This window comes from Suillus discolor (assembly GCF_016758755.1).
Source record: "Suillus discolor strain FC423 chromosome Unknown F5147scaffold_37, whole genome shotgun sequence".
Classification (NCBI taxonomy): Eukaryota; Fungi; Basidiomycota; class Agaricomycetes; order Boletales; family Suillaceae; genus Suillus; species Suillus discolor.
The window spans coordinates 179,298-202,137 of record NW_024541284.1 but is presented as its reverse complement, the minus strand read 5'-3'; the positions used below and the strand labels follow the sequence as shown (position 1 = coordinate 202,137).

General features: G+C 47.9%; 7 protein-coding genes across 7 annotated transcripts; 6 read left to right on the top strand and 1 right to left on the bottom strand.

The window, feature by feature from the left end:
- The first annotated feature begins 333 nt into the window (after positions 1 to 333).
- F5147DRAFT_238060 (uncharacterized protein) lies at positions 334 to 2,212 on the top strand. The gene is made up of 15 exons (XM_041428773.1): positions 334 to 441; positions 497 to 580; positions 643 to 652; positions 705 to 724; positions 779 to 811; positions 865 to 961; positions 1,020 to 1,048; positions 1,100 to 1,130; positions 1,189 to 1,221; positions 1,282 to 1,358; positions 1,411 to 1,558; positions 1,611 to 1,721; positions 1,771 to 1,811; positions 1,877 to 1,902; positions 1,959 to 2,212. The coding sequence occupies exons 1-15, from the start codon at positions 421 to 423 to the stop codon at positions 2,104 to 2,106; spliced, it is 909 nt and encodes a 302-aa protein (XP_041291366.1). The 5' UTR covers positions 334 to 420; the 3' UTR covers positions 2,107 to 2,212.
- A 2,016-nt stretch (positions 2,213 to 4,228) lies between these two features.
- On the top strand, positions 4,229 to 5,761 carry F5147DRAFT_775129 (uncharacterized protein; the record flags this gene model as incomplete). The annotated part of the gene is made up of 5 exons (XM_041441671.1): positions 4,229 to 4,549; positions 4,603 to 4,917; positions 4,965 to 5,375; positions 5,428 to 5,689; positions 5,745 to 5,761. 5 exons carry the CDS (start codon positions 4,229 to 4,231, stop codon positions 5,759 to 5,761), a joined length of 1,326 nt encoding a protein of 441 aa, XP_041291365.1.
- A 3,244-nt stretch (positions 5,762 to 9,005) lies between these two features.
- F5147DRAFT_238043 (uncharacterized protein) lies at positions 9,006 to 11,775 on the top strand. The gene is made up of 7 exons (XM_041428772.1): positions 9,006 to 9,175; positions 9,234 to 9,381; positions 9,435 to 9,545; positions 9,595 to 9,635; positions 11,231 to 11,256; positions 11,313 to 11,537; positions 11,588 to 11,775. The coding sequence occupies exons 1-6, from the start codon at positions 9,125 to 9,127 to the stop codon at positions 11,458 to 11,460; spliced, it is 525 nt and encodes a 174-aa protein (XP_041291364.1). The 5' UTR covers positions 9,006 to 9,124; the 3' UTR covers positions 11,461 to 11,537; positions 11,588 to 11,775.
- A 1,358-nt stretch (positions 11,776 to 13,133) lies between these two features.
- On the top strand, positions 13,134 to 14,072 carry F5147DRAFT_775126 (uncharacterized protein; the record flags this gene model as incomplete). The annotated part of the gene is made up of 5 exons (XM_041441670.1): positions 13,134 to 13,461; positions 13,521 to 13,660; positions 13,713 to 13,840; positions 13,895 to 14,024; positions 14,064 to 14,072. The coding sequence occupies 5 exons, from the start codon at positions 13,134 to 13,136 to the stop codon at positions 14,070 to 14,072; spliced, it is 735 nt and encodes a 244-aa protein (XP_041291363.1).
- A 29-nt stretch (positions 14,073 to 14,101) lies between these two features.
- On the bottom strand, positions 14,102 to 15,993 carry F5147DRAFT_702006 (kinase-like domain-containing protein). Its single transcript, XM_041437765.1, has 6 exons — positions 15,973 to 15,993; positions 15,558 to 15,922; positions 15,466 to 15,496; positions 15,376 to 15,413; positions 15,110 to 15,325; positions 14,102 to 15,058 (listed from the first exon to the last, which is right to left on the bottom strand). The coding sequence occupies exons 2-6, from the start codon at positions 15,747 to 15,749 to the stop codon at positions 14,306 to 14,308; spliced, it is 1,230 nt and encodes a 409-aa protein (XP_041291362.1). The 5' UTR covers positions 15,750 to 15,922; positions 15,973 to 15,993; the 3' UTR covers positions 14,102 to 14,305.
- A 2,393-nt stretch (positions 15,994 to 18,386) lies between these two features.
- F5147DRAFT_701989 (uncharacterized protein) lies at positions 18,387 to 20,032 on the top strand. Its single transcript, XM_041437764.1, has 2 exons — positions 18,387 to 19,310; positions 19,358 to 20,032. Exons 1-2 carry the CDS (start codon positions 18,713 to 18,715, stop codon positions 19,849 to 19,851), a joined length of 1,092 nt encoding a protein of 363 aa, XP_041291361.1. The 5' UTR covers positions 18,387 to 18,712; the 3' UTR covers positions 19,852 to 20,032.
- A 528-nt stretch (positions 20,033 to 20,560) lies between these two features.
- On the top strand, positions 20,561 to 22,766 carry F5147DRAFT_637852 (MFS general substrate transporter; the record flags this gene model as incomplete). The annotated part of the gene is made up of 13 exons (XM_041432956.1): positions 20,561 to 20,728; positions 20,775 to 20,812; positions 20,874 to 20,889; positions 20,941 to 21,077; positions 21,130 to 21,278; positions 21,330 to 21,409; positions 21,460 to 21,931; positions 21,962 to 21,986; positions 22,037 to 22,060; positions 22,107 to 22,164; positions 22,213 to 22,315; positions 22,371 to 22,570; positions 22,635 to 22,766. 13 exons carry the CDS (start codon positions 20,561 to 20,563, stop codon positions 22,764 to 22,766), a joined length of 1,602 nt encoding a protein of 533 aa, XP_041291360.1.
- Positions 22,767 to 22,840: the final 74 nt, after the last annotated feature.

Genomic DNA, 22,840 nt, shown 5'->3' with positions numbered 1-22,840 from the left:
TTCGAGAATCGCCATCAGAAATGCACCAGAATCAGACAGGTAAGCAGCATCAAGGTCATCATCGTTGGCGAGTTCATTGAGGTCGTTGTCATTGTCGTCCAGCACTGCAACAGCCGCGAGCCCCATGAGGCCATGAGGTGTTGGGCTTGCCCTGCGAGATGTGCTTGAAGTTCAGCCTGTGTTGGTCGCACGATGCTTGCATTCACGGTCACAGGTCATAACTGCATCGGCATGTCCTCGGCAGTGTTGCGGATCTTTTAAAAATGTCATGATTGGGACGGAACGTTGAGCGCTGAGCCCAAGATGCGTTCAAATAGAGCGCGCACATTAAGTATTAAGCACCGATATCCGTTCACGTTCTCGATCTCATCACTTTCAACGGGAATGCGGTGAGAACGTCACTTTTTGACTACGTGACGAATGTACACGGATGAGGCACAGGTTGTTAGCCCATTTACCTGTCGATTTAAAAGGATGAATTTACACTTCTCCCCAGCCCTTCAGCCTTATTCTCATGACCGCTTCCGTCGTACCTCAGGATGATTTCCTTATGGCAGTATGGAGCATTCAGGTGCTGAATGTAAGTGTCTGTCCGAACCAAAGCAGCACTGATTCCAACTGAGAAACTACTCTTACTACTAGTATTCCGATGGTATGTCCCGTCGCACTATGAAACAGAAAATAGTCTGACCAAGGCATTGCAGTCGTGGTGGCTACTCTTTTGGTGAGTTTCCCCTTGGATTTTCAGCCCAACTTCTTTCACTTAACCAGGTGAAAGGTTTATGATTCATTGTTAAGATTACAACAAGATGTGATGCCACCGTTCTTGCTCGCAGTTATTGATCTCATCCCCCATTTTCACAGGCAACTTTTCTCGCCCAAGCCAACATGAATGTTCCAAAATTTCTGTATATTGGAGCTCGCTATATGCCATTGTTGATACCTATTCCTAATCTCATGTGTGAGCCTGCGGCGTATACTCATCCTCTATGATATTTTTGATCTCACTCGTGTCCCAGTTGACCAAGTCCCTCACATGAAGGATGTTGTGCGTAGGCGACCTTGACCATTATATACGTGTCTCTCACTGTTCTCATAGGACTGCCAGACTTTAGGTGATCTTGGAGCAGGTAGGGCTTCTCCATTTATAAGTGATCTAAACGTTGTGCTGACAACTATTATATCTAGCCTTCAGCATGATGGTAGCATTCTGCGCAGAATGTTTGTGACCTCCATCACCAGTCTCGCTGGAGCTTTCACTAATTTCTCACCGTTTGTTAGGCATCTTCGTACTCCGAACCTGCGCTATGTGGGAGGTGAAGCGCCCTCTACGTTGGATTATGTTCATGATCGTATCTGTATGCATCCTTTATCAAATTGCCTGCTAATTTTTACTCAGGGAACTCACAGGGTATGGCAGTTGCCGGGTTAATCATATTCAGCTTTGTCCCGAAGCAATACGTGGTTGTACCTGATATTTCGACATGCCAACCATTTCAAACTGCAAAAACACCAGGGTTAGTGGCGGCGTTCCTAACGCTCCTGATGTTAGAATTTGGTATGAAGAACTTCTGTCATAGTTCCCCTGGAGTTCTGACTTCCATCGTCAGTCCTTGTTATTTTTACCACTATAAGGGCTGCAAAGAATTACAGATCGACACCAATACCACTCCTTACACGTCTCCTCACGCACCATATATTTTACTATGGCTGCGGATTGCGTGCGTGCATTCTACATCTATGACAGCACAATGAACTCTTTTCTTCTAGTCTTCAGCACTATCAATGTCCTGTGTTTGGCATTGTTCGAAGTCAGTTTGATCCGTTTGCTTCCAAGCTTCACACGGACGAACTAACATTCCACTTATATGCATAGTATGAAAATGCCGCAGTTTTCTTCAGGTGTGTGACGTTCTCCGAGTGTTCATAGTAAATGCTGACTTCATTGCAATTAACAGCCCCCAAATAATAATGCATGCAATCTTGGCAACACGTATGCATTACCAGCTCTGGGAGTCCGAGAATGTTCAAAAGAATGATCAGTCAGAGCAGCACCCTATGTCGTCGCTACGTTGGCAACCCGCAGAAGAGATTGCGACAACTTAGTCAGGTTCATGCTAGAGGTGACTTTCGCGGGACAATGATTTACAAGTGCCTAGCACTAGTGTCGTGCGCATATACTACCTGGAGTATTATAGAGCTTCCTGCTGACCTCTCATTCGACCATCCGCGATTGATCGAAGATGTCATAAATTTCAGAATGACTGTTTTGGATTCGCTATCGGCTGCCAGGTCCGGAGCAGCGATGCCAATGTCCGTGTCCGAAATCGCCCCTCAATCAAACCGCTTGACCTATCTACAGTGCCTATCTCGTCGAAACTACATCTGGGACTGTCTTCTCATCGTCTGCCAACAAATCCCATTTACAATCAGCATCTGCTTGTGATCATACTCACCACCTTGTCACACTCATCGGGATTTCAGTTAATTTCGAGTACTGACAGTTGATGCCAATCGTCGATCGAATGTGGAAGGTGATAATACGGCACCACCACGTGCTGATGGGAAAGACACGCCATCACTTGTAAGATTCTTCTCTCACACTGCAATGTTGCTTCTCACCGAATCAACTTTGTTTTTCCTTAATCATACTTCCAGTATCAATGCGACCACTCATAAATTCGCATTAGGTAGCCAAGTGACCAACTGGGTTTCAGGAGTCAAGCCTGGAAAGTCGGAACCATTATCCCGTGCGTCCAGCATTTTGACTCAAGAGCATCTCTCGGCTACCTTTTCACACAACACTGCTTCCTCTGCAGCAACTTTGGCCCTAACTCCGATTCCTGCAGCTCAAACCAAACATGTGCCTGACGATTCCCTTACTGGTGCCTTTGGAGACGAAATTGGTGATTCATTAGAGTGTGAGGCTGCTTGTGCGGGGGAGAAGCAAGACAACGGAAGAATCAAGGCAGTAAGTGGCAGTGATTTATTGGTGCCAGTGTTTAATTCTTGCTTAGCAGGTCGTCTCAATATTTGATGACAACTCCAACTTTGACGAGCCTAGGGCTCCGTTCATGCAGGCACCGAGTCTGAAATCCTGCAAGCGCAAAGCTAACAAAATCTCAGATGAGATGTCAGAGGCTGAGTCTGTGGTGTCCGATTGGTCTATGGAAGTTGAAGGCATCAACGACTCGATCACGGGTGTTGACGAACCGTCTCAGCCTGAACCTATTGTGGCAAAAAAGAGGAAGGTTTCGCATACAACAACTTCAGTAAGGATCATGACTTTATCACTGCTCATTCTGACACTTGTACAGATGTCTGTCACCAGTGCTGTTGCCGGTGTAGAGACTCATGCCTCTCATTGTGCAATATGGCAGTTTTCACTGGGGAGTACATGGCACGAACTTGTAGCATCACTCTGTGTGCTACCTGCAGCTATCTCTATATGAGGCGCAGCTTTCCCGCGCAACGCGCGCCATGCGCGCGTACCTTCGTACCTTTCCCCGCTTCACGATGTATATGCGCGTGCGCTTTCCCGCGCTGTAGCGCCCTATAGCGCCAGCCATCCGGAAGCATCCATCCACTGTCCACCAAGTTCCCTAGTGCGTATATTTCCATTTCTCACATTTGCTGATCATTCCATCTTTATTTTTATCATGGACCCTTACTTACATATATCTTTACATACCTTACTCGGTAGCGCTTCGGCTCCGCATGACAGCGCTTAGGCGCCATACTTAAGCGCCAGCAGTACATACTTACTTACTCACTTACTCTCCCACCAGAACGACAGAGGACTTACTGGTTACTACCCACTATTTACCTAGCAGAACATAGTAGAAATCTATTTGTTTACACCTCGCATCTCCCTTCTCTTGTCTTACATCATATCATCACTTAAGCAAACTCACTCTTACTCTCTCTCGTATCTGTATACACGCGCATGCTTTCCCACGCTTCGCGCCATACACGCGCGCATTCCCGCGCCTTGCGTGCACCTGCGCTTTCTCGCGCTTCGCATTGGCCAACCAGTAGCGCTTTCAGCGCATACCTCTAGATCCTTGCTGCACTCGCTTCCCCTTTAGGGTCGAACGCACTTGTCGTCTCAAGTATAGCAGACTAGGCAACGCACGACCTTACAACAATTATAGATACAGTCAGGAGCACTGTTCGTGCCTCGCTGTATCGTTGAACCTTCACCGGTAGTCAGCCGCCTGCTCAAAAAATGGCCAAGATCGAGCCTTCTGCTACACCTGTTTGCAGCATATTTGCCAAGCTCAAACGCCGACAGAATGTGCCAGACACTATGCTGGAGCACATGAAAGCACGTGACGCCTATCGTACAGTTGACTTACCTGCAGCCGTGCGAGCAGACCAGTGCTGGACGAAGAAATATCTCCCTACCATATTGCTGTGGGCTGGAAGTTATAAAGACATCTGGGTTATCCCAGACGATGTTCTTCTCCATCATGCTCAGCTTATTTTCGACGCAGTATACAAAGATCTTAATTTTGTTCTCGTTCACAATGGTGTGGTACATTCGCTTGTAAGTCCCCTGTTATATCTAATTTTATTTATTAATACTATATCAATCATTAGACTGCACAGCGCATCTCAGAATGGCACAATAATTTTGGCTCAACAGCCATAGCCATTATTATGGACTTTATGACACGTAATTCTGACTGCGCTCCTAGCGATCTGGCAACGTCCCTTGTCCACGATTGGATCTTTGTATATGAGGACCCTGATAGTCCATCTCCTCTCACAGCTTACCGCTCTCCCTTCATCTCACAACTGCTTGGCAGGGCACACTTCAACGTCATCAAAGGGTATGTGAAGGTTCCTGCCTTCGACATGCATGAGCTTGTGACGAGCGGGATGCCACGGCTTCTTGCCCTCTCTACTGTAGTGGTGAGTTCAATTTAAAATGGCTTATTCACACTGATTTTTTTTTAAAGATCGAGCATGCCCTTGTGTTGTTCAAAAACAAACAACTCAAGGTTCAGGATGTTTTGTTGTCCGCATCACGCAGTAAAGTGGCCATCAAACTACCAAAGGTTCTCAACAAATTGACGGAGAAAGAGACCAATGATCCATTTTCATTTTCGGTGACTCTCTGGTCCAAACCAACCAAGGGGTTTATCAAGTTGATTTTGAATAAGCCTGCTGGGTATGTGGAGGCCACCATAGAAATGGCATGCAAAGTAAATGGTGCCACTGATACGCCGTCGAGTGACGATGAGGAGTGGTACAATGACGAGCGAGCTATGATTGGTGAGCATGGACTGAATCCTCTAGGCTTACTCTCACTGACAACCGGGCCCCTGCTGCAGGATATCATTATTGTGGCCATAGACATTCAATTTGCGGTAGTCTTCATGATGCAACTTGAACACATCCGCATCTGTAGTGCTGCTGCAGTCCGGTCCAGAACCATGGTTCGAACCGGACTTTTGGTCCGGTTCTCCGCGGTTCGGTCCATGGTTCTTGCGCCAGCTAGAACCGGACCGGAAAACGGTTCTCGGTTCTAGCTCTTCCCAAATGGTCCAGTTCTGGTTCGGCCTTCCTGAACCATTCCGAACCCTTATCGACTTTGACTTCGACAACATCTGCCTCGACATCAGACTGTCGTCTTCGGGATTCACGTTGTTGATTAATCAAGCTACATTTAGCCTTTTTGAAGGTAAGCACTAACTAATTAAACTCTCAAGTCTCTCACCAACTCATCTTTATAACAGGAGGTTCTGTTCATTGAGGACCAGCTACAACACTGCGCAAGACTACCTTTTACTGGAGGTGGATATATTAGGTGCGATCAAGGTGGATTTTGGAGGGATTGTGTCTTGCACTATGCTGCAGAGGTGCATATTATGATTTGTACTCTGAATGCTGATGGCTCCCTCGAGGGCCAGCACTCATCGCTACCAGCGCACAACCCATCACACACCACGCTACCTGCGCCTATGTTGATGCCTGCCACCTCACCGCATCCCCTCTCACTCGCTTGCTGTTCTTGCTGGCTGGCTTTTGCTGGCTGGCTCACCGTGTCTCACTCACCCACTGTCTCTCGCTCACTGTCTCACATGCCCACTGGCTGCTCTCGCCAACTGTCTCTCACCCTCTGTCTCTCGCCCGCTGTCTCTCACCCCGCTTTCAAACCAATATTCCGCGACGACTCGACAAGAGAACAGAGGGGATCCATAGGAACGGCAAAGACACGCACACTAATCTACTGCCCACCCCCCTTCTCCACCAGAAGACATGCCATCGAGCTGTGATACGCCTCGCCACTCTACCCCAACGCCACCCTCTCCACCCACATCTCAAACACGTCATCAAGCACCAAAACATATCCCGGCACCATTCATCACTCGACAGCCTTCCAAATATACCCCGACGATGTCGAAATGATAGATCCGCTGCAAAACTCGGTCAAAAAGCAACCAATAGTCTACAGATTGCTCAAGTCACGGTGGAGGGGTAGGAGCCGCAGCCGTACTAACCCGCAAAGGCGTACACTAAAATACCATCTAGGATCCGACCGCAAGCACACCGTATACAAAGCCGAGGTCGTACATTGGGACTTGAATGAGCTTTCGCTAATATGCTCGAGTAAAAGTCGTGTCATTCACACAGCAGGGAAACTAACATTTTACCACCTTTTTCCGCCAGTGAAATCACATCCTAATGGCGGTTAACCGGCAGCTTACTTCAAATTGCTTGTCTGGATCAGACGCCGCAGGTTCACATTCCCCACGGTAAGCATTGGTTGTTATTGTGTTTTATTTCATTCTCACCATTTGTATAGATCAAATCAGTTAGCTCTTGGATCAGTGGCTACAGAGGCAGAGAGGGGTGTGTAGCCATCTCATTGGAGTAGCTACTCAATGTGTAAACTAGTATTTCAATGTTTTTTTTCATGCTCGCTGCTGAAAATTTTCGGGTTCGGTTCAAGTTCGGACCAGAAAAAAACCGAACCGGACCACAGAGAACCGTTCTCTGTGGTCCGGTTCGGGGTTCGAAGATTTTGCAGAACCGGACCATGGACCGGTTCTTGGTTCTTGTCCAGGACCCTCTGAACCGGACCGAACCGGACCACGGCAGCACTACGCGTCTGTTCGAAATCGCTCATCGAGTCAAATTTTCGAATCGCTTGACCATCGGCAGTGCCTGTCTCGTTGAGTAAGACTCGTGCTACTCACAAGGTTACCAAGTGTATATTGATTTAGCATTAATGTATAATCGTGTCTTGTGTCTACAGTAGGACTGTGGAATGAATGATTAATTTTGGTTGAATCACATGCACAGGCAAAATACTAATCGGTGTCGCGTCCAAGACTCCAAGTTATACAATCACTACCGTATCAATGAAGATATCGCGGACAACGATAAGCTTTCTCACAATGACGGCGATCCTGGAACATACCCATTACTAACGGAAGAGAACCCGGCGTGTTTCGGCGAAGCTACGCAGGTTCAGCAAGCCAGACTGGTAGCAGAACGGAAGCAAAATGAGGCACAGAGAACTGAAGAACTCTAATGCGAGGGCCTCGGCCCATGCCAAGGCAAGTGAGCTATTCGAAGGTATTCGAGAGTTGCCATCATGAGCAATGCTTCAGAATCAGACAGGTAATCATCATCAAGATCATCATTGTTGGCGAGCTCATCGAGATCATCGTCATTTTCGTACAGCACAGCCGCAACTCTGAGCGGAGTTGGACTTGCCCTGCAAGATGTACTTGAAGTTCAGCCTGTGTCGGTGGCACCATGGCGGCGGCGGCGGCGGTGAACAGAGAACCTGTGAGAAGAAGATATCGTCATATATCGTTATATGTAGGAAAGGTTTTCGTCACATTGGAATATAAAGTGATATATGACTATGTAAAAGCATCATAATCAGCATAATCCCCAGCAAGAACTCACCGGTTTACTGATTCCTTGCATCCACGCACTGACAGGTCGTGGGCTGCGTGGCGGATCTTTTAAAAATGTCAAATGAGGTGAGCCGTAAACTGAGCAGGCCTATTCATGTCGAGCTCAAGTTCTTTATGATGCTACTTCAAAGAATGGTGCCGTGGCGAAGAGGAACAATTGCCTTTCTTCTTTTGAAAAATCCGGATAGGAGACAGTACACTCAAACAGTCACCGCGTCAAACACCTGAAGCACCTCCAAGGGACCGAGTCCTATCGCTCACGTTCTCGATGCCATCACTTTCAACGGAAATGTGGTGAGAACATATAGTATCACCTACACGGATGAAGTACAGGTTGTTAGCTCATTTGCCTATCAATTTAAAAGGAAGAATGTACACTTCTTTCGGCCCTTCAGCCTTACACTCATGACCACTTCCGTCGTACCTCAGGATGATTTCCTGCTGGCAGTACGGAGCATTCAGGTGATGACTGTAAGTGTCTATCTGAACCAGGGCAGCACTGATTCCAACTGAGAGACTACTCTTAGTATACTGATGGTATGTCCTCTCGCACTATGAAACAGGGAGTCGTTAAGGAAGGCATCGCAGTCGCGGTCACTGCTCTTTTGGCGAGTTTCCCCTTGAATGTTCGGCCCAACTTCTTTTACTTATCCAGGTGAAAGGCTTATGATTTATTGTCAAGATTCCAACAGGAGGTGATGACACCATTTATACTCGCAGTTATTGATCTTATCCCCCATTTTCACAGGCAACATTTCTCGCCCAGGCCGACACAAATGTTGCAAAATTTCTGTACATTGGAGCCCGATATATGCCATTGTTGTCTACTCTTAGTCTCGTCTGTGAGCCCACGGCGCATAGTCATCCTCTGATGTTTTTAATCTCACTCGTGCCCCAGTTAAACAAGTCTCCCACATGGAGAATGTTGTGCGTTGGCGACCTTGACAATCATATACGTGTCTCTCACTGTTTCTATAGGACTGCCAGGGTGTAGGTGACCTTGCAGCAGGCAAGGCTTCTTCAGTTATTACTGATCTTAATGTTGTGCTGACAACTATTATATCTAGCCCTCAGCATTATGGAAGCATTCTGTGCAGAATGTTTGTGACCTCCGTCACAAGTTTCACTTGAACTTTCATTAAGCTCACCGTTTCTTAGCCATCTTCATACTTCGAACCTGCGCTATGTGGGATGTGAAGTGCCCTCTACGTTGGGTTATGTTCACTATCATAGCTGTATGCATCCTTTATCAAATCACATACTAAGTTTTACTCAAGGAACTTGCGGCAACAGGGTATGACAGTTGCTGGGCTAATCATATTCTGCTTTGTCCTGAAGCAGTATGTGTTTGTACCTGATGTTTCAACATGCCGAGTATCTCAATTTGCAAAAATGCAACGGTTATTGGTGGTGTTCCTAGCACTCCTGATGTTAGAATTTGGTATGAAGAACTTCTGTCATAGTTTCCTTTGGAGTTCTGACTTTCATCATCAGTCCTTGTTATTTTTGCCACTATAAAGGCTGCCAAGATTTACAGATCGACGCCAAGACCACTCCTTACACTTCTCCTCACACACCATACATTCTACTATGGTTGCGGATTTCGTGTGTGTATTCTACATCTATGACAGTGCAATGAACTGTTTCCTTCTAGTCTTCAGCACTATCAATGTCATATGTATGGTGCTGTTCGAAGTCAGTTTGATCCGTTTGCTGCCATGCTTCACACGAACTAACATTCCGCTTATATGCATAGTATAGTGCTGCCGCGGTCCGGTTCAGAACCACGGTTCGAACCGGACTTTTGGTCCGGTTCTGGACGGTTCGGTCCACGGTTCTGGTGTCAGCCTGAACCGAACCGGAAATCGGTTCTCGGTTCTAGGTCCTGCCGAACCGTTCTATTTTGGTTCGGCCTTGCCGAACCATTCTGAACCCTTCTCAACTCTGACTTCGACGCCACTTACTTCGACGTCGACCGAACTTCGGGATTTGCACTCTACTCTTCTGCCTTTAGCCTTTTTGAAGGTACGTATTAACTAATCAAAATTTTGATTCTCTCACACACTGACATTTGTTCAAATATGTCACAGATATTGATCACCCACGCACTCAGATCCATCTCTCCTCGTGCACTTCCTTTCCCTTGCGCTACTTTCCCTGGATCCACGCCACGTGTTGACAACACCACCGGGGACCCTGTCGCTGTTGGCGACTATGTCCCCAACTACATTGCCAAATGGTAGCATCCTCATCCATATTTCCTTGCCTGTAACTCATTCCTTTCAACTAGCATTAATGACTTTATTCCCCCCTCCCAAGTCAATTTCATCAAGTTCAGCGCCCTCTCGCTACCTTCAGCATCCTCTCGCTACCTCTCTGACTCAGGGATTGGTGCTCAATCTCACGCTGCTGCTCACCGCCATCTCACTCTGCTGCTCGCTGCCATCTCCCGCTGCTGCTCGCCGCCATCCTCGTCAACTCTAATGGATCTCCTTGGATATCGTTGTCCATATTTTCCCTTGCATAGGCTCTTCATGAGCCTGACCTGCCCGTGACCCACATTCTGCTCACGAGTTGCTCGGAATCGCATATTTGTAAAGCCTTTCAGATCGAAGAGGCGCGCCCGCTGGTTGTGAGGCAACTCTCGTGCGCGACGGCCTTGCGTCGCGTGTGCTTTTCTGCGGCGGTAGGCCCTTGTCAGTTTGCATTGTTTGTCAGGTTGTAATCTTGCACTGACTCAGTGACTGTCGCTGTGCTTGCGGACCTTCTGCTGCTGTCACAAATCTTGGCCCTGGTCTGGGCAGGGATGTGCAGACAACGCTGACACAGCTACGGTCTGTCATGGATATCCCTACAAACAGCACTCTCCCTGTGAATATCTATCTCTCGTCCATTCGCGCAACTATGCTTCTGACCTCTCAAAATGCAGCTAGCACTAACTGAATTCCTCGACAACCTCCACACCTTCCAAACTCTCCATTCGCATCCAGCGCTCTTTAGGGCTCCCATTTCTGACAGCAGCAGTAGAAGCAGAGGAGCATGCAGTGCTATGTTAGACTAGTTACTCGATGTCAGTAGATCTACAATGTCAATTTTTGTTGCGCTTGAAAAAATTTCGGTTCGGTTCGCGTTCGGACCACAAAAAAACCGAACCGGACCGTTGAGAACGGTTCTTGATGATCCGGTTCTGGGTTCGACGATTTTGCAGAACCGGACCATGGTTCGGTTCTCGGTTCTCGTCCAGGACCCTCTGAACCGGACCGAACCGGACCACGGCAGCACTAGCATAGTACGAATACGCCGCAATTTTCTTCAGGTGCGTGACGTTTTCCAAGTGCTCGTCGGAAATGCTGACCAAATTGCAATCAACAGCCCCAAAATAGTGATGCATGCAATCTTGGCAACACGTATGCACTACCAGCTATGGGAGTTCAAGAACGTTCGAAAGAGTTGTCGGTCAGACCAGTACCCTATGTCGCCGCTATTCTGGCAATCCCCAGAAGAGATTGCGACGTCTTAGTCAGGCGGGTGACTTTTGCGGAACAGCGATCTACAAGTACTTAGCACTAGTGTCGTGCACATAATATACTACCGGGAGTCCATATGATTGAGCCTCCTGGTGGAACTGATTGGAATGACTGTTTTAGATTTGCCAAGTCCGGAGCAGAGATGTTAACATCCGCGTGCGTTCGAAATCGCTCATGAGTCAAATTTTCAAACCGCTTTACCATATCTGCATTGCCCGGATCTCGTTGAGTAAGACTCATGCTACTCACAAGGTTACCAGGTCTATATTGATGTAGCAAGAACGGATGAATGAATGAATGAATATTACATAAATTTTGGTCCTGGCATGATGAATCACGTGCACACGGCGTCCAATTCAAAATACTAATCGGTGTCGCGTCCAAGTTGATGTACAATCACCACCATATCATGGCACATATTAATATAAAAATATCGCGGACAGCGATACTAGGCTTTCTCACAATGACGACGATCCTGGAACATACCCATTCCCATGTGGACAATTTGCTGGTAAACGGCTCGACTCTGCCTCGAATAACTTGAGGCGGTGGGCCCAGGGCAACACGACCCCATCTTGCAAGAAACTCCTGTGTCAGGACTGCGCACAGCAATTACGGCCGACACTAAGAATTAATTCAGTATTTTGCCTACGCCAATCAACAATATGAAGAACTACTTCTATCTGAAACCAGAGCATGACAAATGTTTGTGTGAGTCGGAAGTTCCTCAGTTGCGCCTGACATTCGGTGTTTACTTTCCCCAGTATCACAGGTTCAAAGACCTAGTTGAGAGGTATTGGATATATTCCCAGACTCACCGATGGCCATACTACCCCAGAGCACCTGCACATGTGGAAAATCCCACAGGGCGGCCGCAACTTCTTAGAAAATGGGATGATGGCCGCGGCGCTGTGGAGCCGGATGGTGATTACGAGCGTGATGATTCTGTAGTTGATGATGACGATGACGATGACGACAACGATGATGATGACGATGACGACGAGAAGGAAATCTACCAAGAGGATGGTAGTGATTTTGAAACAGACAACACCACACACGATTTCGCAGTAGATGACGACAGTGACAGGCACGACGAAGAAGACCGTACTAACTTTGAGTCCACAGAGAGCAGTGATGCAGATGGATCTGTCGCACAGGCAGAAACGCTCTTGCCCTTTCACGGGAGTCCAAATATTTCTCAAACCTCGGGTTCAGATTCAGATGACGATATACCTCTAGATGAATTGTGCAGCAAGACTATAATAAAGCGCCGAAAGAATAAATGACACACGTCCTTAAACAACCGCCGAAGGACTTGCTTTTCGACCTCGGGCGAGGAAACTAACACTGCTGACTAGCCCCCGCCAAAGCGCCTCAGACGCAGGTCCGAACATGAAGGTGCTAATAATATTCGAGTTTCTGAGTGTTTTGAATACTGATGACAGGACTCCACGTAGTTGATCTGCTTGGGGTCAAGAAGACTCTCGTATACAAAGTCTTACAACTTTTTCCCTTAGTTTCACAGTACCGGTGTCAGCGTGTTCACGCCACCATTTCGGCGTTTCAACCAACACCTTGTACAAGCATACTACATCACTACTTTGCCCAAAAAATTGTAAACGTGTTTTTATCATTCAATCTTTTCATTGTACTCGTGCACGTCACCATGCTGGTAGTCGCCGGGCGATCTACGAACAGATACCAAGATCTCGCGGTCGATACGATACCTCCAAATCAACGGCACAACGAGACTCTCGCCACGCGAACGAGCCTACAGAGCAAGAAACCTCACCGCTCTCCCAAAAAAGGCACGAAACAGGTCGCCCGCCTTCAAAGACGATTTTACGTGGCATCTAATAGTATTGCCCCGACCCGCCATCCTCGAGTGAACGCTGCGCCAACGCCCCAGCCTCCAGGTCCTTCGTCTGTCTCGACTACCGTGCATATAACTAGCGCGAGTGATTTTACACTTTTACTCCCTTCAAGAGACGGAGGTGCGTCTCTCTCTAGTATTTTCATCGCATGCTTGACCACGCTGTTCTTTCTCCCTTAGAGTATATATCAGAGGCTAAGAGTGACGCGACGGCGTATTGTACCAATGGATCTGGTTGCCAAAACACATTTCCCGCAGGCTTCGTGACTGGTGCTACCATCTCGGAGGCAAGCGATGGGTCCTATATACAGGCCAGTAAAGTTTTTATTTAGCTGTCTGCAACCTCTTCATCGGTACTAATGAAGGCACTAGATCACCGGCTGCTTGGATCCCGGCAAGTTCCAGTTTGCACAAGATGACGCGGGAGGCCAAATGGATGTTCGATTTCCCAACGGCGCGAAGTGCACATTTGGCGGATACGGCGCAAGCTCCATTGAGCAGTCAGTTCCCGTTTTTTTTCATCATTCTTAATTAACTCATCGGCTGTTTACCAGGGTCGAGCCTTCTGCTAATCGTTTCTGCCTTCGCTGTTGTGCGTCCGCAAATGACCAGGTCAATTGCAATTCACATAACGACAAAGCTGGCTGCCCTGTTGCTGTTCCTGGCATATATGACTTTGATGGAGTGAGCTGCTTTTCAACCCTTTCATTCACGCATTTGTAGCCCGACTGACACTTTTGTAATGCCATTCCCAATGTATCACTATGCCCAAGCTGTTACAGCATAATACAAAATCATAAAAAAAGTCGTGTAATAAATTAGTACGTATGCCTAATGCCTAATAATCGTGAATTCCACAGAGATGTAGCGGCGTCTGTGGATACGCCGCGAAAAGGTTTCGCAGGTATGAAGTAACGAGGACTAGCCTCGGTAGCTGTCGATCTCAGAAGTTGGAAACGTCGGCTTCAAGCCTTACCAAAAACGAGTCTTCCGGAGCCGGCGCCGGGTCCATGCTTCTCCACTTCGATTCCGATCAAACGAGTTTTCCCATGCAGCCAATCCACCCGTCGGACTCCGCCTTGCCATCCGCCTCCCAATCTGGTACACCGCTGTTCATACGCCTGCGTAACTTTCCGTTGAACCTTGCTTCCATGACCAAGCGCCTCCCACTCTTGAGGCGTGACTCTCGTGAGAAGCATCTCATGTAGTGCACAAAGAAGGTCGAGATTGGTGATATCTGGAGAGCGCCTATTTCTGCAAGGCCCGACGACCGCGTGCCACGGGAACTTATCTGAACGAAGTAGAATAATGGATGATGCCGGAGTGGGTGGGTCTGTTGCTGGTTGAGATAATGTATGGGAGTCGACGGGAGAATGTGTGGTACGGTCTAGAACGGTTCGCGGCGAAGGGCCATAGTTGACGTCGTAATTTATGGGCGCGGAGCGAAACCGTGTAGAGGTAAAGAGTGGATGCATAATCCTATGCAGTGCAGGTGCGCGTCTCGTATGCGGATTCATTGCAATATCTCTGATGTTTTCAAGGACTTCTGTAGACTCTGGGCGATCCGTTGGTTCCCAAGACCAGCATTTTTGAATCAAGTTCCAGTGACGATTGTCGGAGATCTTCTCGGGGCGTGTGGGAGACTCTTTTTTCGACAGCGCGACGGAGATTTGAATTGAGTTTTTCTTCTCTTTCCATGGTTTATCCCCCGAGGTGATCTAAGTGGAGAAAATAAGGTCGGGACTACAGAAAGACAAAAGGGATCGCACAAAGAAAATTATGCTTCCGAGGGAATAGATATCACTCATGAAAGTTGGTCTGGTCATATCGCTCTCTATTCCAAGGACTTCAGGTGCACGCCATCGAGCATTGAGTTCACGTGCCGCAGTCGTCGAACCCCACTGCAACCCTGGGTCTCCTACAACTGTCGCGAGACCAAAATCTGCGAGACGTGGATTCCTTTCATGGTCAATCAGCACATTTCCCTGAGGCTTGCAAATGAGTGCGATCTCTACAGAAATATGATAATACATACGGGGTGAAGGTCTCCATGAACGACATTCTCCAAGCGAACTGGGCAAGCATATCAATAACTGAAACAACGCCCATATAGAAATTTACAGACGATAGTTGAGGCCGCCAGCGACGCCCCTGGTCTAGTAACATGCGAGTGAGTGAGCATCTGTTCAATGTGATCGATGTGAATGAAGGACTCACCAATTTAACTCTAGCGGAAACAGTGAGGGTCTCGGCGTACTTCTCGAGGTATTGATCTAATGTCCCGGAAGGCATCCATTCTGAAACAAGAACTGGCAGTGATTCGGGAGAGAAGAGTTTTACAGTGCCGAGTAGTGGCACGATATAAGCCGATTTACTAAGCTTAAGCCATACTGCAATTTCCCGATCCATTGCCTACAGTGATACGCCGTATAAAAAATGGTGAAGTGTTTGAGTCTGTACAAGACGACTTACGCTCTGTAGTTTCTTTCCAGATCTTTGACCATCGATTATGAATACTTTCACTGCAACCTAGTAGATATTCTATGCACGAACTTGAGGTGCTCGGATAGACTGTCACAGACCTTCGTTTTGCCTTCATTGATAGCACATAGATACACATCGCCAAACGAACCATTTGCAATTGGAGATCCGAGCTTGATTTGAGATGCAAGGTCGCTGATGGTGATATTGCTGGATGTGCCCATGCACTTAGTAAGAACAAAAGAAGACGTATATTATGGAGTCGTCGACTCACTTTGCAAGCACATTCTCCCCCATGATACGGACGTGGGTGCTGAGCGCTGTGCTACAACTTGAAGTGAGTATACCCAACGAGATCCGGGTGTGAGGTATGTATTGTTACTACGTTTTATTATGTGAAGGGCAGCGTGCCATATAGTATGTAAGAAAGCCACACGCACCTGTTCACATGGCTCCGAAGAAGCTCGGTTCACAAACATCACCGTACGGTCGAATTCAAGACCCCAGATTCATCAGGAAACCCACTGCCGAGCCAAGTGACTTGTAGCAGCCTACCAGCCTCCGCCAAAACGCCTCAGACGCAGGTCCGAACATGAAGGTGCTACATAATAATATGCGAGTTTCTGAGTATTTTGAATACTACTGATGACAGGACTCCACGTAGTTCGTTAATCTGCCGAGACCGATTCCCATGATGCAGAGTCTCGATGAACCTGAGACCTGCCATCGCCATCAACTCTCTCAATCTCTTAGTACTTTGTCGTTGTCTCAGGAATCCGCTGGAAGCCCAAACAATGACGGATGAACCCCCACACGCACCTCGCAAGTCTCTGCGACTTCAAAGGACGCCTGTGCGACGCAGGTCCGGAAACGACGACTCGGATATACAAGATTATGATACTCATATGAATACACCCTCGAACCTAGGAAGACGTTATCGTGCACTTATTCAGTCAGATGTTGAGGAGTGATGATTTCAGTGATGCTCGGTGCCTATGCAGTTAAACAGACTTCTGTGGTGAGCCTAAATGAATCTGGAAGCAATTTGAAAACCATGGACCATACCCTTTCATCCTGATCTAATCGGTGATCATCATCATGCAAATGCTCCTGATCGCTATCGGTTTCAAAATGCAGCTTCGATCAGACCGTCATCTAGATCTGAGCATCTAGATGTCGAGTATCTAGATATCGATGGCCTACCCGATTGTTTATCCCTAAAGCGAGTCTACCCGGAGACTGCCACGTCTTGTACATTCATTCCGACCGAATACGCATCATGGCGACATGTAAGCTGAGGGGAAAAAGTGAGCTGCGCTGTGATTATCGGATGGTGCAATCTCAATCTAACGACGTGGATGGCGTTCGGCATGAAGAAATGTCGAATTATGATGTACGCTTTGGAGAAGTGTGCAGCTTACTTAGACACGACCTGCATTGACATTTCAGGGACCCCCCGGTTCAAGACAATATCAACCAAAGACGCGCAATGCCAGGGTCACTTTGGTTGTCAACCCAGTTTGGATTACAAGGTCGGGAACATGATCAAAACAGAACAAAGGGTGTTCGGACCTAGCGATGGCTGAGCCGTAAGTGAAGATGAAAGGGGAATAAGTACATGTCAGTGGTAACCGTTGGCTGACCTACTTGTCATTAGGAATCGAGGGGCTGACTCGGGTCGCAGACACTGGTTTGTGAAAGAAAATCTTCACGAACTGACTCGAGATACGAAAAAAGGGAAATATGTGTCGAAGTCGCGGGTATCACAAGGAGGCGAACTGGGTGTTCACGCGTTCACGAGGTGCCTGACAAAGGAACAGAAGTAGTTTTCTCTCGCGCTAGGAGTATTAATGTATGATTTAATAATACCGAGGACAATCATGCGCGCGGGGAATATATATTTATATTATCGACCGGGGGATACGCATCTTACGTTATGGATGCGATGTGGTGTGCGGGCCCCGTCCGGCGGTCAGACTTTTGATGAAAAGAGGCCTACTGCAGTCCATGATGACTTTGGACATCACGAATGCTGCGGAAGGATGGACTTTTCGGCCGTCCTATTTACAATGCATTTCGTACATGTACTAGTCAGCTGTCCATGTCAACGACATAACAGAGATCTGAGTCGGAGGTCGTTGTCCAGACCTAACAACAAGTTCCGTAGAGAGGATGATAAATTGTATTCGAGCGATGTAGGTTTGATAAACGGCCTCGAGCTTGGCCCCGAATGGATTGATACCTGTCAAAAGTCACCAAACTGATGTTCACCAGCTATTAGCTAGAAATGTCAAGTGAACGATGGTGCTCATCTTAGACTAAGATACGCATCGTAGGTCCCACTGTCGCGGAGTGTCCAATCTTTTCATCCCCGGGATTGTCGCCGTTATGTGAGTCCAAGTCATCGCCAGCCAGTGATGGTAGGCCACTAATCACTCACTATACCATGTTCCGGGAGCAGATGCGATGTTCCGAGCCTTCTGATGATTCAAACTCCGTGCAGCTCGGGCAGTTGCGGCTATCAAATACCCCTGACTTGACTCGATACTACAAATTACGGGATCCCATGTACTACGCCACATTTTCCCTGTTAGCTGACTCAATTTGCTTGTGGGAAGCGCGTTTCTCCAGATATAAACTCGACACACACATCCATGCAATAAGGCCTCCCGATCTTTCGCCGCCAGCGTTTGCATTGCACTGGTTTCCAAGATTTCTCCCAAGTCTCTCGGGCGCGTAATACAAGGCAGTACAAGATTCTACAGCAGTTTCCGTTCACGTACATTGCAGTGCACACTGCTTCACCTTTATCAAGCCCGCAAGAGATCGATTCATCGATATCATTACCCTGTTCATATTGTCCTTGCATCCTCTAAACACCATCAACCAGCATGTACAATGACATGCCACCCCTGGTTGACGCAGACACCAATATGCGGCCGCAGGCAAATATACCCCCTCCAGCAGGTGCGACGACATTTACTATGGCAGGTCAGCCACCCCCACAATACGCATTCGCTGGCCAGGGGTGGAATGCGCCTATGCCTCAGGCACATTATCCTCCATTCCAAGCAGCAACCCAAGATGACTGGGCGAGGTGGGCTCAATACTGGCAAGCTCAGGGTGCGCCGCCAGCGTCACCTAATATGCCAAGTCCTTATGTACCACACCTGCCCATGAATCCTCAGACCGCTCAACATGACCACTTCCGCAGGCGAAGTAATAGCGCTCCCCCAGCTGGTTTTTCCAACATACAGCAACAAGCCGCGCCGTGGATGTGGAGTGCCAGACCTCCCATTCAAACATTCCCAAGCGCAAGTTCATACCCCCCCGCATCCGCAGTCTCCGAGACACAATCACTATCTACAGCATACTTGCCTCCATATTGGCCAGGAGAGCGTCCAAAAAGCTGGAGACATGGCTTCAAATTCAAGTCGGGTATTTCATCCCTGCTATTCCGAAGAAAGTCTGTATCAAGACCACCCGATCGTAAGTTATGCTTGAACCACTTTACGAGCGATGCTGATTAGCAGCAGCATCCACCGATAGCGCCCGGCTCAAAATTGATTCAATCCTGCGAGACGACAAAGACATAATCCTCGATCTCCGTCGCAGCCAACATTCCATTATAATTCGAGAGCTGAGGCGCCCAGTAGTCGCAAACGACTTGATGCGACCCTGCACAAACCCACCGACAGTGTTCATGCGTATCTATCACTCGCGCTTACCGTGGTACATCGACGTTGTGCCATCAGGTAATGGCTCCTACATCACGCTGGGAGATGTGTTCATGCATATATGCCAATCCCTCGCTCGACCAATACGCCACGAGGATTACTACAACGATGAGCTAGATGCCGACGACAGAGAGGAGCTTAAGCAGGTGTGGCTGGAGCGTTGTGGCAGCAAGAAAGAACGTATGGAAGGGGTGAAGCAGGTTGATTTTTTGCGAGAAAAGTACATGTTTCTGGGGTTGACTCGCGGAAAAAACGGCATGTGGCAGCTGAGTACAGGAAAAGAGTACTCATAGAGCATATGGAGTGAGGAGATCCCGTGGTTCTGGCGAACCGCAATTTCATCACTTCATCGTTGGCGACATTATGCTTCCTTGTATTCTTCTTGCATTGTACTGTTTTCACAGTCCGCCAAGCGGAGCCTAGAATACTTATACCCTACTCAACTGTTCGCGTACTGTGTGCGTGCCCCTTACCATACACATCGGAGACATAGTGTATCGAGTCAAAACATACGGATAAAAGCTTGAAGGCGACCGAGCAGTCACTGGCATGCCGAGTGGCAAAAGTTAATTGATCCTTTTGCCACCGGCATACCAGTGACTGTACCATCAAGTTCAGTCGCCTTCAAGCTTTGAGATAACTTGCATTGCAGCCACACTTCTCATCTTGTTACATCATGATAGTAGATCCTAAGCTCGTGAGTCGTAATAGCCTGGCTCTAAACGAGTATGTAGGTTCCCCATGCGTATCGGCGCGCCTTCGTTATTCATGCACATGATATTGATTGATTCTCCACTTGTACGCAGGCCCTTGGCACGTTGCATATATGGTGCAGTCATGTCGTCTTTTGGCTCGAAGTTCATTTGGAGCCCGAAGTACGCAATTATCTCCACTTGTGTTCGGTAGATTAAGTGCCGGATCTCATGTCATATAAATCGAGGAATTACCATCCATAGAGACTTCAGCTGGGTGCCCGTGGCTATCTCTTACTTCCCCTTCGCGATGTCGGTCGAGCAGGCTGAACTGTACAAAGACAAGAAAAGCGAGAGTGTCGGTGTACAGGCTGAGACTCGGGACATATTCGCCGATGATTCGTTGGACCCTGTGTATCAGGCCAAAGCCAGGATTCTCAACGATGCGTTGCAGGAAATTGGAATGGGAAAGTATCAGGTGAGTGACTCGTAGTCGACCCGTTCGTTTGTTGATATGGGAGAAGTGGTACTTGTTCGTGGTAGCTGGATTTGGCTGGTTGTCGTGAGTTAGCAAATGAAATTGAGCATGGCCGTTGATGCACCTGCTGAATTTCTTCGTATAGCGATAATCTTTGGCCGGTATGTGCGTTCTTTGTGTCTTGGGCACTCATTTATTTACTATCCTCATAGATTGTCACTGGTTTGATATTGACACCAGTAGTGAACGAGTTTAACGTACTAGGTCCATGGCTAAAACTCGCTCAAAATATCGGCTTGCTAGTGGGAGCTGCGTCTTGGAGCATTGCTTCAGATGTTTGGGGTCGGAGGTATGATCTACTTCCACAATCTTCTCATGCTGTCTTGACGGGTGACTCGTAGATGGGCCTTCAACATCACTCTCGGTATGACTGGTCTGTTCGCCATCGCGGCTGGGGGATCTATGAACTACGTCGCGCTCTGTTCCCTGACCGCGGTGTGGTCAGTAGGCGTGGGTGGCAATTTGCCTGTCGACTCTGCTGTCTTCTTAGGTAAAGAACAGGGTTTGCGTTCAGTCTTAATTATATTAATGCGTCTTATAGAATTTGTCCCCGCTTCTCACCAATATCTGTTGACGGTGCTCTCCGTTTGGTGGGCCTTTGGACAACTGTTGGGTAGTCTGGTCGGAAATTGACCTGCTTACTGCTTTCGGTGCATACTAACTTGCTCCAGGTTGCATGGCCCCTCATTTCCGACTACTCTTGTCCCACCACTGTCCCCCCTTCTCCTTGTCCGAGATCCTCGAACGAAGGGTGGCGGTATTTCTTGTTCGCTATGGGTGGGCTCATGATGTTCCTCTGGGTACTCCGCTTTTTCTTTTTCAACCTATACGAGAGTCCAAAATACCTCATGGGACGAGGTCGAGATGAACAAGCAGTCGAGGTCGTCCACAAAGTTGCAGCCTACAATGGAAAAACGAGCAACCTCACCCTCGAAGACCTCCAGAGGGCTGGAAAACTGGCTGATACTACGATCGACGATGGCGTTCGTATGGACACATCTGCTTTGGCTGCCGTGCAGAGGAAGATGGGAATGTTTAGCAATAACCATGTTAAATCGTTATTTGCCACTCGAAAGATGGCTTGGTCGACTACTATTTTGATCATTATTTGGGGCAAGTCCGCATCACGAGCCGATTGCTTGAGTATTCATTAACGTCTTCGTGTTCCTTCAGCTTTCATCGGTCTCGCGTTTCCGCTGTAGGTTTTGTTCAATGTTTTTGTGGCCTTCCTCACTCAGACTTGCTCAGGTATAACAGCTTCGTAACATACTTGTGAGTGGTCCAAAATATGACTTGTTCCCCGCCAACTCTTTACTAGCTTGGCCACCCGAGGGGCAAATTTCGGCGATGGTTCCACATATATCACATATCGCAACGTACGCTGGTTTACTGTCTGCCATTCACTGGACTCATATTCTACCTAGCAAGTTATACTCAGCGTGATAGGCGTTCCTGGAGCGCTGATGGCAGGTTACCTCGTCGAGCTTCCGTATCTCGGTAGGCGAGGCACCTTGGCGATATTCACCGGTAAGACTCCCTCAGCATAAGTTGTACGCTTCAGCTGATTCAATCCGTCATCAAGTATTGACGGGCGTATTCATACTGGCATCCACCACCGCACGCACATCCAATGCGCTTCTTGGCTGGAACTGTGGTTATAGCTACACGAGCAACGTCATGTATGGCGTCTTATATGCCCTTTCACCCGAATTGTTTCCTACTAAAGATCGTGGAACTGGTAACGCGATCGTAGCCACCGCAAATAGGATATTTGGCATCATGGTAGGTTCATTTGTCGTTCACGGTACCTTGTGTGCACCTTGCTAGTCTCTAACTTACCACACAGGCCCCGATCATTGCTCTGTACGCGAACCTCACGACATCTGTGCCAATCTGGATTTCGGGAGCTATCTTCATCGTTACTGGTTTTATTGCTCTCTTACTACCATTTGAACCCCGTGGTCACGCATCTTTGTAACTAGTCAGTCATACACGCCTGGGCGAATGGCTTCATGTCCAGCTTGGTATTGCACCCTCGTCATTAACCTTGTA